Source organism: Gekko japonicus, unplaced genomic scaffold (genome assembly GCF_001447785.1).
Source record: "Gekko japonicus isolate JY-2015 unplaced genomic scaffold, Gekko_japonicus_V1.1 scaffold37, whole genome shotgun sequence".
NCBI classification, from domain to species: domain Eukaryota; kingdom Metazoa; phylum Chordata; class Lepidosauria; order Squamata; family Gekkonidae; genus Gekko; species Gekko japonicus.
Genome location: NW_015171503.1, coordinates 609,817 through 624,488, shown reverse-complemented (window position 1 = coordinate 624,488; position 14,672 = coordinate 609,817). Strand labels below are relative to the sequence as shown.

The 14,672-nt window shown below is 45.7% G+C and overlaps 1 protein-coding gene across 1 annotated transcript in view; it reads left to right on the top strand.

The window, feature by feature from the left end:
* The window catches only part of L3MBTL2 (l(3)mbt-like 2 (Drosophila)), a 43,756-nt gene extending 29,918 nt beyond the window's left edge, over positions 1-13,838 (top strand). Inside the window, exons 11-17 of the mRNA XM_015419196.1 lie at positions 623-727; positions 1,262-1,409; positions 2,270-2,352; positions 8,995-9,229; positions 11,017-11,082; positions 11,537-11,659; positions 12,607-13,838. Of these exons, the coding sequence (XP_015274682.1) occupies positions 623-727; positions 1,262-1,409; positions 2,270-2,352; positions 8,995-9,229; positions 11,017-11,082; positions 11,537-11,659; positions 12,607-12,944 (1,098 nt within the window). The 3' untranslated portion in view covers positions 12,945-13,838. The remainder of the gene's footprint in view (positions 1-622; positions 728-1,261; positions 1,410-2,269; positions 2,353-8,994; positions 9,230-11,016; positions 11,083-11,536; positions 11,660-12,606) is intronic.
* Positions 13,839-14,672: the final 834 nt, after the last annotated feature.

Here is a 14,672-nt window from a genome sequence, read left to right as displayed (position 1 = left end):
TTTCAGTGCCTTTGGTATTTTTCTTAAATTTACAGTGGAATATGGCATACCGTCTTCAATTCTTACAAGTATTATTCCACTAAAAATAAATTTCCACATAACATTTTGAATTTGTTTGAACAATTTAACCATACTTGATTTTTTTATCCTTCAGTGAAGCAGAAACACTGGGGTGTGATAGAAATTAAGCTTTCTCTCTTCTTTCCTCTTTCCATCTTCTTTATTTTCCAGTCCCCCCCCCCCCTTTGACTGACAGAAACCAGAGGCTTGGGAAGCTTGACAAAATTGTTGTGGTTGTCTATCAGGTCACAGATCTCAGAATGTAGTCTTGTAAGATCTCAAGTGGGCATTTAATGTTGCTTCTGTTATTTTAGGTGTTGTTTGTTTGTGATTTTAAGATTTCAGATTTTTCTGCAAACTTGGGGCTTATCTGGAGTTTGTGGGAAAATATTTCCTGTGTGTCCCCTGGTCCCTGTGTGGATTTTTAAAAAAACATTCTCTAGGGCTTAGTTCGGAATTAGATACAATGTTCAGTATTAATGATTAAGCATTTGACATGTTTATCATGTTTACCCTTGCAACCATGCTGTGTAATAATGTAATTGACCACAATCTGTTCCAGGTGCGTGCTGTCTATCCAGCAGGTGGTTGGTTTGAAGAGGGCATGAAACTGGAAGCTATTGACCCTTTGAACCTGGGCAACATTTGTGTGGCTACCGTTCGCAAGGTATGCTGGTGGAATCAAGCACTGGAACATAGGGCCTCTGTCCTCTTTCACACACTTAACCTTTGAAGGACTTGGGAGTTTTAGAGAAATGACAAATCTGTGATGGAAGGACAGGAGGGTGGCTCTGATTTTACATTAGGGGGTACCTCCTGGTCCAGATTCCATCGTCTGCAATCTGTTACAGGTACCAAGCAGGAATCTGCAGATCTCCTTCCCTAAACAGGTGTACTAGACTCTAGTGCTACACTCTTTTAGGGGTGTAGAACGCTTCTGGTAGACATTTAGAAGACTGCCTTCTTATGTATTTTGGGAATGTATTTGTGTTAACAGGATATTGACATATGCTTTCTGTATCTGTGCATGCTTATATATTAACCTGCCTTGGCTTTCCTTGTGGAAGAAAGGACGGGTAGAAGAATAAATGAGGCAACAAGGGATCTCTAGTAGGGAAACTGCTGCCATGGAATATTTTGTGGGGTGGCTTTCGGGGCAAAAGGTTTGCTGGTTTCTCTTCTCATTCTGGGCCTCTTGTAGGTCCTCTTGGATGGATATCTGATGATTGGCATAGATGGCACAGCCTCAGAGGATGGCTCTGATTGGTTTTGCTACCATGCTTCCTTACACTCCATTTTCCCTGTCGATTTCTGTAAGAAGAACAGCACTGAACTGATTCCTCCGAAAGGTGAGACAACTCAAACACTTTTCCTTCACTTTTCCAACATTGTCACAGAAACAAAGAGAACCCTGCCCACTCCTTGTTAAGACAGTGAGGCAAGGAAACGCTGCAGGAGTTAGACTATAACTAGAAACTCCAGATTTGTTTGTGACAGCTTTCAAGATGGTGCTCTCAGTTACTAAAGGGAACATTTTGGTCCTTACCTGGTTTCCAGTTTATGAACTATTTGAAGGCTCCGAATCTGAAATGAAGATGGAGCATGGTTTCTCTCCTGGTGCCAACTGGGTTTAATTGAACAAGATACCTCATCCTGAAAATCATTTTCTTGCTGCTAATCATTTTCTTACTTACCTTGACCTTGATAACCTAGGCTAGCCCAGTCTAATCAGATCTTGGAAGCTAAGCAGGATCGGCCCTGGATAGTATTTGGATGGGGGACCACCAAGGAACGAAGGTTGCAACCCAGAGGCAGGCAGTGGCAGACCACCTCTGCTCTTCTCTTGCCTTGAAAACACCATGGGGGTCACCATAAATCAGCTGTGCCTTGATGGCAAAAAGCCCCCCAAACATCACTGTTCTTGATGGTGAGCAGAAGCCCTGTTTTCCCCCCCCCTGTTTTTCCAGCTCTCTGGAAGCTGTTTTTCTAGATGACTTCCTCATCACCTCTTAACTCCTGCCCAGTATTGTTTCCACTCAAAAAACAAACACGACTTGACACATCAAGTATAGTGGTGCCTCTTTTTGAACTGTGCCCCGGATATCCTCATTTGACATTTTGCCACTGGTTTTTTTCTAGTGCTCTTGAAGACTTTCCCTCAAACATACTATTCTGTACTACTAACAGCTGAATTTTTATATTGATTCAGGATATGATGCCAAGACCTTCAGCTGGGCAAGTTACCTAGAAAAGACCAAGGCGAAGGCTGCACCAACACGCCTGTTCAATATGGTGAGTGGCACATGGGTAGATATTATCATAAAAGCACTTTACCATTGTGGCGAGGACAGATTGCTATATTGGAAGTGCTGTTACATACACCTATAGAGTGGATACCATGAGAGTGTACACTTCTGGTGCCCCTATTCTATCACACATCTAAAGAAAGTATTAAAAGGGGGCAATTTGAAGGAATTTGGAGCACCTTACCTAAGCGGGAGGGCTCAAATGTTTGGGCCATTTTAGTCTAGAGAGAAAAATCCTTTTTTCTTCTTCTCATTGTTTCCTCATAGGGAAGGTGCTCCAACCCTGTGACTCTCTTGCTTGTGTTTTCCTGCTGTATCATATCCCTTCTAAAGTAGGATGACATGAACTGTACACAGTATTCTAAGTACAGGCACACCATTTGTTGTTGTTCAGTCGCACAGTCGAGTCCGACTCTTTGTGACCCCATGGACCACATCACGCCAGGCCCTCCTGTCTTTTGTTGTCTTCCGGAGTTTGCTTAATTTCATGTTCATTGCATCGATAACACTGTCTAACCATCTCATCCTTTGCCGTCCCTTCTTGTTTTACCTTTAATCTTTCCCAGCATCAGGGTCTTCTCCAGTGAGTGTTCCCTTCTAATTTGGTGGCCAAAGTATTTGAGCTTCAGTTTCAGTATCTGGCCTTCCAGGAAACAGTCAGGGTAGATTTCTTTTAGGATTGACTGATTTGATCTCCTTGCAGTCCAAGGGACTCTCAAGAGTCTTCTCCAGCACCATAGTTCAAAAACATCTATTCTTTGGTGCTCGGCCTTCCTTATGGTCCATCTCTCGTAGCCATACATTACTACTGGGAATACCATTGCTTTGACCATACGGACGTTTGTTGGCAGGGTGATGTCTCTGCTTTTTATTATGCTGTCTAGGTTTCCCATCGTTTTCCTCCAAAGGAGCAGGTGTCTTTTAATTTCATGGCTGCAGTCACCATCTGCAGTGATCTTGGATCCCAGGAAAGTGAATTCTGTCACCACTTCCACGACTTCCCCTTCTATTTGCCAAGGAGTGATGGTGCCAGATGCCATGATCTTAGTTTTTTTGATGTTGAGTTTCAAGCCAACTTTTGCAATCTCCTCTTTCATCCTTAGCAAGAGTCTCTTGAAGTCTCTTCACTTTCCACCATTGGAGTGGTATCATCTGCATATCTGAGGTTATTGATGTTTTTCCTGGCAATCTTAATTCCGGCTTGTGATTCATCCAGGCCAGCATTTCGTATGATGTACTCTGCATATAAATTAAATAAGCATGGTGACAATATACATCCTTGTTGTACTCCATCTTTTTCGTGATCTCTGTGCAGTCCCACACATGGGTTGGGCGCCTGCGCACGACCTTGACCTGAGAAACTTCCAGAGCATGCCCCCGAAATCCTTTTTGGCAGGCTCTCTTCCCGCCCTGGGGAGCAAGCATGCACTGCGCATGCCTGGAGCAGGGGAGAGAGCCGCTTCCCACACAGTTCCTTTTCGACCGCCTTCGTGTTCACACCTCACTAACGCTGCTCTTCAATTTGCCTCAGCTGAGTATTTCGACCTTCTTCGGTTCTCTCCTTCGTTCTTATTTCATTCTTCTTTTTCATCTTCTGTTTAATCTCTAAAAAAAAGAAGGAAACTTTAACTGTTTCTCACTTTCTTTCTTGTCCTCCCCCCCCCCCCCCTTTGTGTGGGTGAGGTGGCGTTTGTATGGGAAAGACAAAGTTTTTAAAGACGTGTCGTCATTGCCCAGCTAAAATCCCATCTAACAACGGTCATGATCTTTGTCTATTGTGTTTGGGCGAAGCCCATCGGGTTGACTCCTGTCCCCACTGTGCCAACTTTACCCGTCAGGCCAGAAGAAACAGAGCAGCCAGGCTTCGTACTGTTCTTCTGGAAGCTGCTTTGTGCCCGAACCTGTCTTCAGCTGCTTCTCAGTCTTCGCTTCACCAGAAGCAGGCAGAAAAATAAAAACACTGAAGCATAAGCTGAAAAGGCATAACGATAAATTGGCGTTGAAATTGAAAGCTTCGACATCAACTTCGGCCCCGAAGCTCGATCCCGTGCTGATTTCTGGTCTATCAATCTCTACTCCTGTGGTGTCTTCACTTCCTCAAAAGGCCAGTCTTCAGCCTCTGACACCACCGCCTACTTTGTCTTCGCCCTCCGGCCGTATTCTGCTGGGCCAGTCCTTGAGATCGCCTCTCCGGCCTATGTCTTGCTGAGAGTATTGATCTCCTTCCCGTCACTCCCACACACCTATCCACGATTTGGATGATGGAGCATTTTTTCAGGGGTCGATCCAGATCTAGGTCTCATTATGACCACAGACGGTATGATCGCCGCACCGTGCCTTCTCCTTCGAGATCGGCATCTGGTTATTGGTCGTGGTCCCCTAGTATCCGCTACCAGAGGCTGTACTATCCTCGTTCTTACTCCAGGTCTTCTATACCTCGCCGAGATCGTTATGATCAACTCCACCATCCTGAACGTCCCAAACGCTGACAAGTTCCTGCGTACTCTAGACATTTGCAATCTGTTGCGTCTGCTTGTTCTCTGGCGCTCGATCAGTCTCTAGAGCTCTTGAAGTCTATGGATGCCCCGAAGAGTTCTCCCTTAGTACCATCCACCTGATGATGATATATCTCAACCGTTGCGATCACCTTCTTTGTCTCTGTCAGTCCACTCGAACTCCGGTGATCTCGATCCCGATGTTATACGCATTGATGATGAGCCTCGTCACTCGGGCTCTTTATCTCCTACCATAGGCCTACTTGGAGCTTGTGATGAGAATGGCTACTGCTCTCTAGGTCCAAGGCTCCACTGAGACGCCCGCAGTGACTGATGTGGTTCACAAACTCGTTCAGGCCAACTTGCCACCATCTGCTTCCTGTACACCTCTCCGTTCTCAAAGAATCGTGGGATCACCCTGCTTCTGTTCCCCCAATCTCAAGGTGTTATGAGGGTCTCTATAATATTCAAGAGTCCTCTGGGAAGTTCCTTTTTACTCAACCTCCACCAAATTCGATGGTTGTGTACTCCTCTTCAAAGTCTAAACAACCAGTCCAGCGAGGGCTGCAAGATCGATGTTATTGCCAAGAAAATGTATTCGGTGGCTTCTATGAATATAAGAATTGATACCTATTTATCATACCTTTCAGCCTACGCCTTTAATGTTGCTACAACCGTGCGTCCCGTTGAAGAATCACTCCCAGAGGAGCACCGCCTTCCTTTGTCAGGAGCTTTATCTGAGATCTGTACGATCTCTAAGCAGCAGATCAATTCTATTCATCATGCTGTCACCTGTTCTTCTTAGGTCCTGGTCTCTTCCGTTGCTCTCCATCGTCACACTTGGCTTCGGAGCACCTCTCTTCAACCAGACGTTAAATTCCGGATTGAAGACCTCCCTTTCGATGGAGAGGGGCTGTTGCAATCTACCACCGACGAAACCTATTGATGATAGCTGAAAGCAGGCTCGAAACCTTGGAGTCTTTACCTCCACACCTCGACCCCGATACCAGTCCTGAAGATCTTACTATAATAAATACCAGCCGTCTCCTGCCTCCACCTCTCAGTGGAGAAAGAGGCCTTATGATTCCCGCCAGTCTCATCGACCATGTCAGCAGGCCCCTAGGAAGCCCCAACAACCAGTCCGTTTGACCACTTCGATTGCCTGCCGTCGCCTCTCTCCTTCACCCCTCCCATTTGGACCTGACTCTTCCCCTTCCTTCCAACCTGGGAAGAAATTTCCACCAACTCCTGGGTCCTCACCATTGTACGAGTCGGGTATGCCATAGAGTTCGTTTCGCCTCCTATCCTCCCTAACTTTGTCATAATACCTCCGGATCCCCCGCTCTCCCTGAAGATTTCAGCCCTCCTAGACAAGGGTGTCTGCATCTCATTGGTGTCTGCATCTCCCCGACAATCTGCTCGGTCCATCATGAGGCTCCTGGGATATTTTGCGTCCACGGTCTTCGTTGTTCAGCATACCAGACTCAGGATGCATCCTCTCCAACTTTGGCTTCTCCGCACTTTCAATCCTCTCCAGAGTCCGTGGCACAAGATCCTTTCGATCCCGACTCCAGACATCGACTCCCTCTCCTGGTGGTCCCTTCCTCAGCATCTCCTCTCCGGCATGCCCTTTTGGCATCCTCCTCCAGAGATTTCACTGTCCACAGATGCGTCCCTCTGGGGTTGGGGAGCCCAGTGTGGAATGCTCTTGGCCAAGGGGGCGTGGTCTCCTTGGGAAGTCACCCTTCACATCAGTGCACTGGAGCTACGAGCTGTTCATCTCGCTCTACAGTCCTTTCTTCCGATTTGTTGTTGTTCAGTCGCACAGTCGAGTCCGACTCTTCGCGACCGATACTGCAGGGCAAAGTCATCCAAGTTGCCTCGGACAATACCACCACTGTTTTCTACATAAACAAGCAGGGCGGGACTGCCTCTCTTCGCTTCTGCAGGGTGACCATTGATCTTTGGAATTGGTGCCTCCACCATTTGATCATGCTCTCAGCGATATACATTCCAGGCATTCAAAATGAATGCGACCATTTGAGCCATTCGGGGATGCCAGACAACAGATGATCCATCAATCTTTGATACCTGCGACCGGTCTTCCTCGATTTCGGTCATCTCACCGTCGACGGCTTTGCCACTACGGAGAATGCTCGATGTCGCCTCTTCTTCACCAGAGGTCTGCTGTCTGCTCGGTCTCTTGGAGATGCCCTTCTTCACACGTGGAAGGGAACCCTGTTTTATTTCTTCCCACCCTTCCGTCTGATCTCCCGTGTGGTTCAGAAGATTGTGGGTGATGCCAGCTCCTGCATTCTCATCACGCCCTAGTGGCCGCGCCAAGTATGGTTTCCGCACCTCCTCCGTCTCTCCCAACGGAGGTTCTGGTCCCTGCCTCTTGTCTCCGATCTTCTCTCTCGGGATCGAGGCAGGATCCTGCACCCCAATCCGGCCTTCTTCCAACTGACTGCCTGGAAGATCCTGCGCTAGACTTCCCACCAGAAGTGTCTGACGTCCTCCTTAATTCAAGGAAGCCCTCTACCTGCACCGCTTACCGCTCGAAGTGGAAGAGGTTTCAATCTTATGCCTCTCGCCATGCCTTTGATCTGATCCAGGCGTCTCTGCGCGAGATCTTCTCCTATGTTGTCTCCCTGAAGGAATCTGGCCTCGCTTACTCCTCCTTACAGGTCCATTTGGCGGCCATCTCCGTGTACAGGGCTCTACAGTGTTTTCGCACCCTCACGAAGTCCTTCCTTAAAGGTCTTCTTCAGCTGTGTGCCCTGCAGAAGCCCCTTGTACCTTCGTCCTGACTCAACTCAAGCTCTTTTTTTACTTGCACCGAACGAAGCCTTTTCGTAAGTCTCCTAGGCTTTTCGTTGCTTACGGTCCCGATTTCGTCTCAACGCTTGTCGAAATGGGTGACTTCCACCATAGCCCTTTGCTATGAACTGGTGCATCAACCCATTCCTACCTGTATTACTGCCCACTCTACACAGGCAGTATCGACATTGACGGCCTTCCTGGCTGGTGTCCCGTTACAAGACATCTGTGCTGTCGCTACATGGTCCTCGGCATTGACATTTGTGTCCCACTATGCACTTGACATTCGAGCTCGACGGGATGCTGCATTTGGCCAGGCGGTGCTGCGATCTCTCTTTGCTTGATCATTCGGCTTCTTCAGGTAGGACCCATGAATTTAAATAATGATGCTGTATCCTAACCAGTATTTTTTGTCTCTTTCAGCTGCCAGTTCCCTCCACCAACTGGTTCAGCTCTTGTAATCACCCATGTGTGGGACTGCACAGAGACCACAACGAAGATAAACAGGTTTCTTACCTGTAATTGATGATCTTCAAGTGGACATCTGTGCAGTACCACGATCCCACCTGGCCTTCCCCGCTGCTAGCATCTCCTGATCACTTACCTTAGCTTGATGGGACTTATCTGTAGCGGTCGAAGGAACTGGCATGCGCAGTGCGTGCTTGCTCCCCAGGGTAGGAAGAGAGCCCGCCAAAAAGGATTTCTGAGGCAAGCTCTGGACGTTTCTCTGGTCGAGGTCATGCGGAGGCGCCCAACCCATGTGTGGTACTGCATAGATGACCAGTCGAAGATAATCAGTTACAGGTAAGCAACCTGTTTTTTTCCTATGCTAAACCAATCAGTTGTTCTGTATCCAGTTCTAACTGTCGCTTCTTGACCCTTATACATTTTTCTCAGGAGACATGTGAGGTGGTCTGGTACTCCCATCTCTTTAAGGACTTGCCGCAGTTTGTTGTGATCCACACAATCCAAGGCTTTAGCATAGTCAGTGAAGCAGAAGTAGATGTTTTTTGGTACTCTCTTGCTTTCTCCATAATCCAGCCAATGTTGGCAATTTGATCTCTAGTTCCCCTACCTCTTTGAAACCCAGCTTGTTACTTCTGGCAGTTCTCTATCCACATACTGCTGAAGCATATCTTGTAAGATCTTCAGCATGACCTTGCTAGCGTGTGAAATGAGTGCAATTGTCTAATAGTTTGAACATTCCTTGGCATAGCCATAAATGTATATAAACCTTTACCTTCCTTATTATTAAAAGACTTGCACTGCATAATCAAGTCTCCACACTGGAGGTATTTCTCTCCTCTTTGCAGGATTGCCCAAACCATGGCTTCAAGGTGGGCACCAAGCTAGAAGCAGTAGATTTGATGGAACCCAGACTTATCTGTGTGGCCACAGTGAAGCGGGTGGTCCATCGGCTTCTCAGAATCCACTTTGATGGCTGGGACAGTGAATATGACCAGTGGGTGGACTGCGAGTCTCCAGATATCTATCCTGTGGGTTGGTGTGAACTGATAGGTTACCAGCTGCAGCCGCCAGTGGTCCCAGGTAAGGGAAGACTGCTCTGCTCCCAGCTCCACTAGCTTATTTTAAGAGGTGTTTTGGTGGCAAGCTGGCCTGTTGCTCTTTCATGTAAAAGAAAAAAGATTGTGACTTTTACTGCAAAGAAAACCAGAATGTGTTATGGGCTAGGAACCTGGGCAGGGGCTAATGGTGTAGCTGATGAGGAAGTGAAGATACAACAGCAGAGCTGGATTTGAGGCACAAGATTAAATAAGCTACAGCTTGGGACCTAGGGTTATGAGGGGCTTCTCAATATGAAAAAACCCCTAAAATTATTAAATTCCTCCATTTTTGGTAATACTATAGGGCTTCTTAAACTTGACACACTTTAAGGCCTTGGCATGTCTTAATCTGGCCCTGGATTCCTGGGGGATCTCTAGTAGATGCAACCTAAGTCAGTGTCTCCAGGTCTTCCTTGGCATCCTAAGTCCTGTGAGTGGGTAAGCGTCTCTTCAGGTGTTGCTCTCCTCTATAATCAGCAGGGGTCAGTGTGGCTGCATCTTGATTTGGACTTACTGTGTAAGCTCCCTACGTCCTTGGCTTGTTCATTCTCCATGATACCAAGGAATGTAGTTGCTAGTGCAGAATTTAGTGGTCTATTTCTTAAATCTAAAAATGTTTTTGGCCCTCATATTTGAAAACTACAGCTATCACATCTTCCGTCTCCTGAAAATAAATAGTTCTCTGGTTGAAAATGAAGTTTCTATTATGAATTATAGGAGGGGCAATTTAGGAGGTCATTTAGTTGACTCTGCTGGTACAAAGCAAGACCACCCTTTTGCCAGGTCCTTGCAGGAATCCAGCCTACTCAAACCAGACAACAGCGGCCTTTGGATCACATTCCTCTTTTTGTTCAAACTTTTACATTCTCACTCAAAGCTATGCTCTGTTTCTGTGGCTTTTCATTGCAAAACAAAGTTAATATATGTGGTCCCAGAGTAAAATATGCAAAGTAAGCAGGGGTCATTTGGGGGGGGGGCCGCGGGGGGACGCCATCCCCCCGGGTGAGGTGCGGGAGGGCGGGGCCTGGAGCTCCCTGCTGGTGCCCGCTGGAGGTCGCCGCCGGCTGTGGGGAGGACACACTTCCGGTGATGTCAGGGTGTGTGGCATATGCTAATGAGTTATGCTAATGAGTCCCCCTAGCTCTTTTTCTACGAAATGACCCCTGAAAGTAAGCACATTTGGAAAGGGGGTGGGATCATTATTTTGACTTGACCCACAACTTTCCTGCTTCCTAACATTAGAACTCCTAGCCTGCTTAAGCTGGAAACTAATTTTGGAACCTCTTGCCTGGAAACTACTTTATACTTAGCTGCTGCTGTAGTGGCTGTATTGTATAGCTTTAATTAAGATCATCTGCTCAAAGTCTCCTTCAGGTACGATCTTAGAGGTAAATATGAGCCTCCATCAGCTAAAGCTAGAGCTTTTTTGTGCCATGGCACTGGCATTATGGAATAGACTTCTGAAGGAGGTTGGGAAGCCACCATAAGATGGAGTTGTTTAGAAGAGCCTATTCAAACTTCTTGTATCTGTTTGGTGGCTGCATTAATCTACATGGATCTCTGTTCGTATGACTTAGAAATCTCTTTACTGGTTTGGTGGCTACATTGATATGTTTATATAGTTAGAGTTCTCTTTACTGGCTTGAATTATATTTACTGTTTTTGGTGTGTATTGCCTGTGTACTATGTAGCCTGTCTTCAGCCTCTTGTGGAGAATTGTGGGATAAAAATTACGAATAAAATAGTGCTCTGCTCTTTTCTTGGTGACAGAGCCCGTGTCACCTGTGCCAGTCAAGGAGGTGCCAAAGAAGAAGCGGAAGCCATATGGGAAGAAAAGTAAGTGGCAATTGAACTGCTTTGTGCTTGGCACATTCAGGCACTGGTCTAGTGCATGTCTCTTCCTATTTCTTTATCAGGCTACAAATATGTTTCATACTTTCACCACCAAACCCCAAATAAATGCCACTCTCTCATAATAAGTGTCTTGGTATGGGTTATTGACTGCAGTCAGTCTGACAGTGGCCTGGGGTAGCGGTAGCACGAAATATAGTTTTAAATGTTGGAAGCCCAAGTTCAGATCTATGCTCAGCTGGGTAGCCACCATAACATAAGCCCTTTCCTGTGGCTGAAAGTGGTACAGTCCAGACACGTGATGAAGTGGTACAAGTTTACCACTTCAGTGAGAAACAGGCTGCCATCAGCATTCTGTGCTCCTGAGAGGAAGGGCAGCAAATGATTGAAACACTAAGGTAAGATTGGTTTTCCCAGAGCTTGTCTCTTATATTCCAAGGAAAAAAGATGACTGCTAAAGCCCGTTCCGTCAAGCAAACAGCTAAGACACAGGCTGCTCCAAAACCAAAGAAAGGAATGCAAGCGGCAAGTGAGGCCTCAGCGAAACCAGCTCCTGATCCAGGTAAGGAGGTGGGATGTAGCTGGATCTTTTCACTAAGAGGGAGAGCTGGGCAGGGGAAGCCATTAATGAAGTAGTGAATCTCTGAGTGTCCCCCACACTTTGGTAGAGTTGTGACCCTCGTTCACTGAAAAAAATTATGCAGTTTATTGGTTCTAGGGATCCTGAAGGAATCTGGTAAACTAAAACAGGGTTCAGCACTCAGATCCCAGATCCTGCCACTGGGATAAATGAAGTATATTCTCTCTTCAGAATATGATAATATGTATTTTTGTCTGATCTCTTGGCAAATCCTGCTAACAAGTTGGAATTCAGTGATCCGTTTTTAGTTACTTGTTCTGCCTTAGTTAAACAGCCTGCTCTAGGCTCTCTTTTAAACCGTTTGAATGTGTTTTGGTAGTAATAGTTCCTGTAATTTTTCACAGACTAGTGTGGGCAAATTATGGAGGGCAAAGGCTGATGGGCCTTCTGTCTTCACTTGGGTTGTGCCAGCACCCATGTCTCAGCAGCCATGCTGGCAGGAAGAACTGATTCTGTATTTTAAAGATACATTATTATGGGTAGGATGACCCCCATGCCATGTGTTCTTTTGATGTAGCGCAGACACCAACAAAATCTGACTTACAGTACTGAATCTGATTGCTACAAAACTCTGAAAACCCTCTTTTTAGAAAGCGATAGACTTCTATCCCTTTTGACTATAAAGAAAATACTGAAAAGCAGGTGTATCACCGTTCCCCTTTATAATAAATGTGTTTCATTGTCATATTCAGCACAGTAGTCATTACAGAGGGTGAATTTAGCACAGTAGTCATTACAGAGGGTGAATTCAGTTTTAGTGCATGTTATTGCTGTGTATCTTACCCACAACTCTGTGTGTGTCTGTCCAAGGAAAGGACTCTGAGCTGAAGTCTAGTGATGTGAATGTACCCTCCCCCTCTCATTCACAGCGGTTGTTGTGCAGGTGAAAGAAGAAGTTCTTGATGATTCAGGGATGGCTTCTGAAGCTCCAGAACTTCCAGTACCAATCAGCTGCATAAAAGATGAGGACATGGAACCAGAAGCTCAAGCAAGCCCTTTGCTGAGTGGTTCTTTCAAAGATGAGGACATGGAGCCAGAAGCCCCAAAGAGTCCTGTTCTAACCGGTTCCTTAAAAGATGAGGACATGGAATCAGAAGCTCCATTAAGCCCCATGCTGAGCAGTTCCGTGAAAGATGAGGAAATGGAACAGGAAGCCTCAAAGAGTCCTGTGCTAATTGGCTGCCTGAAGGATGAGGATGTGGACTAAACTTTTAAGGAAGCAAAGAGACTTCATTATCATGCGCAGTAATATTATGAATGACAGAAAGGCTCACTGAGCTTGTTTGAGGACTTGGGCCGAAGGGCAGATCTGTAGAAAATGGCCATCTCCCACCAAAAAACTGCTTTTGGAAAATGGACATAATCAGATCATGTAAAAAGGCAAATCTATGCTGCTTTTTGAAGCAATACAACAGGAAACAGAAGATGAATTTCTCCACTTGGCTTGAAGGGAGGGGAGAAGATGTATCATCTTCAATATGATTATGTGTATGGATAAGCACTGAAGTTATAAGCACTGGATAAGCACTGAAGTTATTCTGTGCTATGGTGGGGGGCACTATAAGTCTTGCTTCTGCTCTCCATATTAACCTTTGTCATTTTCTGTATTGTGTTGTCAGATTTTGTTTGTTGTTTGCCATTTGACCAAGAGCACACTATTCAGCCAATGAAATTGAACACAAACGAAAATGAACTTTGGTTTGTCAGCTGGTTCGTGCCCATCCCTAATACTACTTGCAGTTAGATGTTCCTCATGGAATGCAGAACAATCACTCAAAGCCATATTGTTGCAATTTTTGATGTCAAGCTACACAGAGTCAGAGTCTGAAATCCATTTTGTTCAAAGATGGAGGCTGTAACTATGCCAATTTATGGCCAAAAAACAAGCTCTGATGCCCCAAGCTGGAGTGCTTGGCATTCAGTGACAATTTAGATATAGTAGGTATCTCAGAAATATGGTGTAATGGGGAAAATCTATGGGGTACAGTCATTCCTGGGTATAAACTATAGGCAAGATAAGGAGGGACGGGTTGGTGGTGGTAGTGTTGCTTTATACATCAAAGACCATAGACTCAAATAAGAAAACATCAGGAATTAACTCCCCAACAGAAGCGTTATGGGTGGAAATACTGGGCCCTACGGGTTACTTAAAAGTGGGGGTGGAATATTGCTCACCTGATCAAACCCCTAAGGCTGATCTTGAGATGGAGAAGGAAATAAGGGAGGTGACTAAAGCAGATAATATTGTTATACTGGGAGACTTGAACTACCCTCACATTGACTTGGTAGGCATTTATTCAAGTCGTGCTGTAGAAATGAGATTCCTAGACATGGAACAGTTGGTCACAGAGCCAACCAGAGGGGTAGTGATCTTGGACTTGGTTCTGAGTGGGTCTGAAGACCTAGTGAGAGATGTAGGAATTGTTATACCAATTGGGAACAGTGACATAATACTGTTAAGCTCAGCATTAAGGTCAATGGAAAGTTACCCCTAAAGTCCAAAACTGTAAAAAATGAGGGGAATAGTAAAAAAGAAGCTGAAGGGGAAATCCAAGAGAGTCAGATTCCTAGAGGATACTTAATTGAAGCCCATTAACGTTTTTGTTTCTGTCTTCGCTGTGGAAAGTGTGGGGCATGTACCCATGCCACAGCTCTATTTTTAAGATTAGAGTCTGAAGAACTGAGCCAAACTGTGACCAGGGATGAGGTTCTAGACCTACTGGGGAAATTAAAATCCAATAAGTCTTCAGGTTCTGATGGCACCCAAGGATTCTTAAGGAAGTCAGATGTGAGATCGTTGATCTTCTAACCCGTGTACTACTAACCCCCTAACCTATCACTGAATTCAGCTGCTGTACCAAAAGACTGGAGAGTAGCAAATGTTACACCAATTTTTTAAAAGGGATCCAGAGCAGAACCAGGAGATTACAGGCCA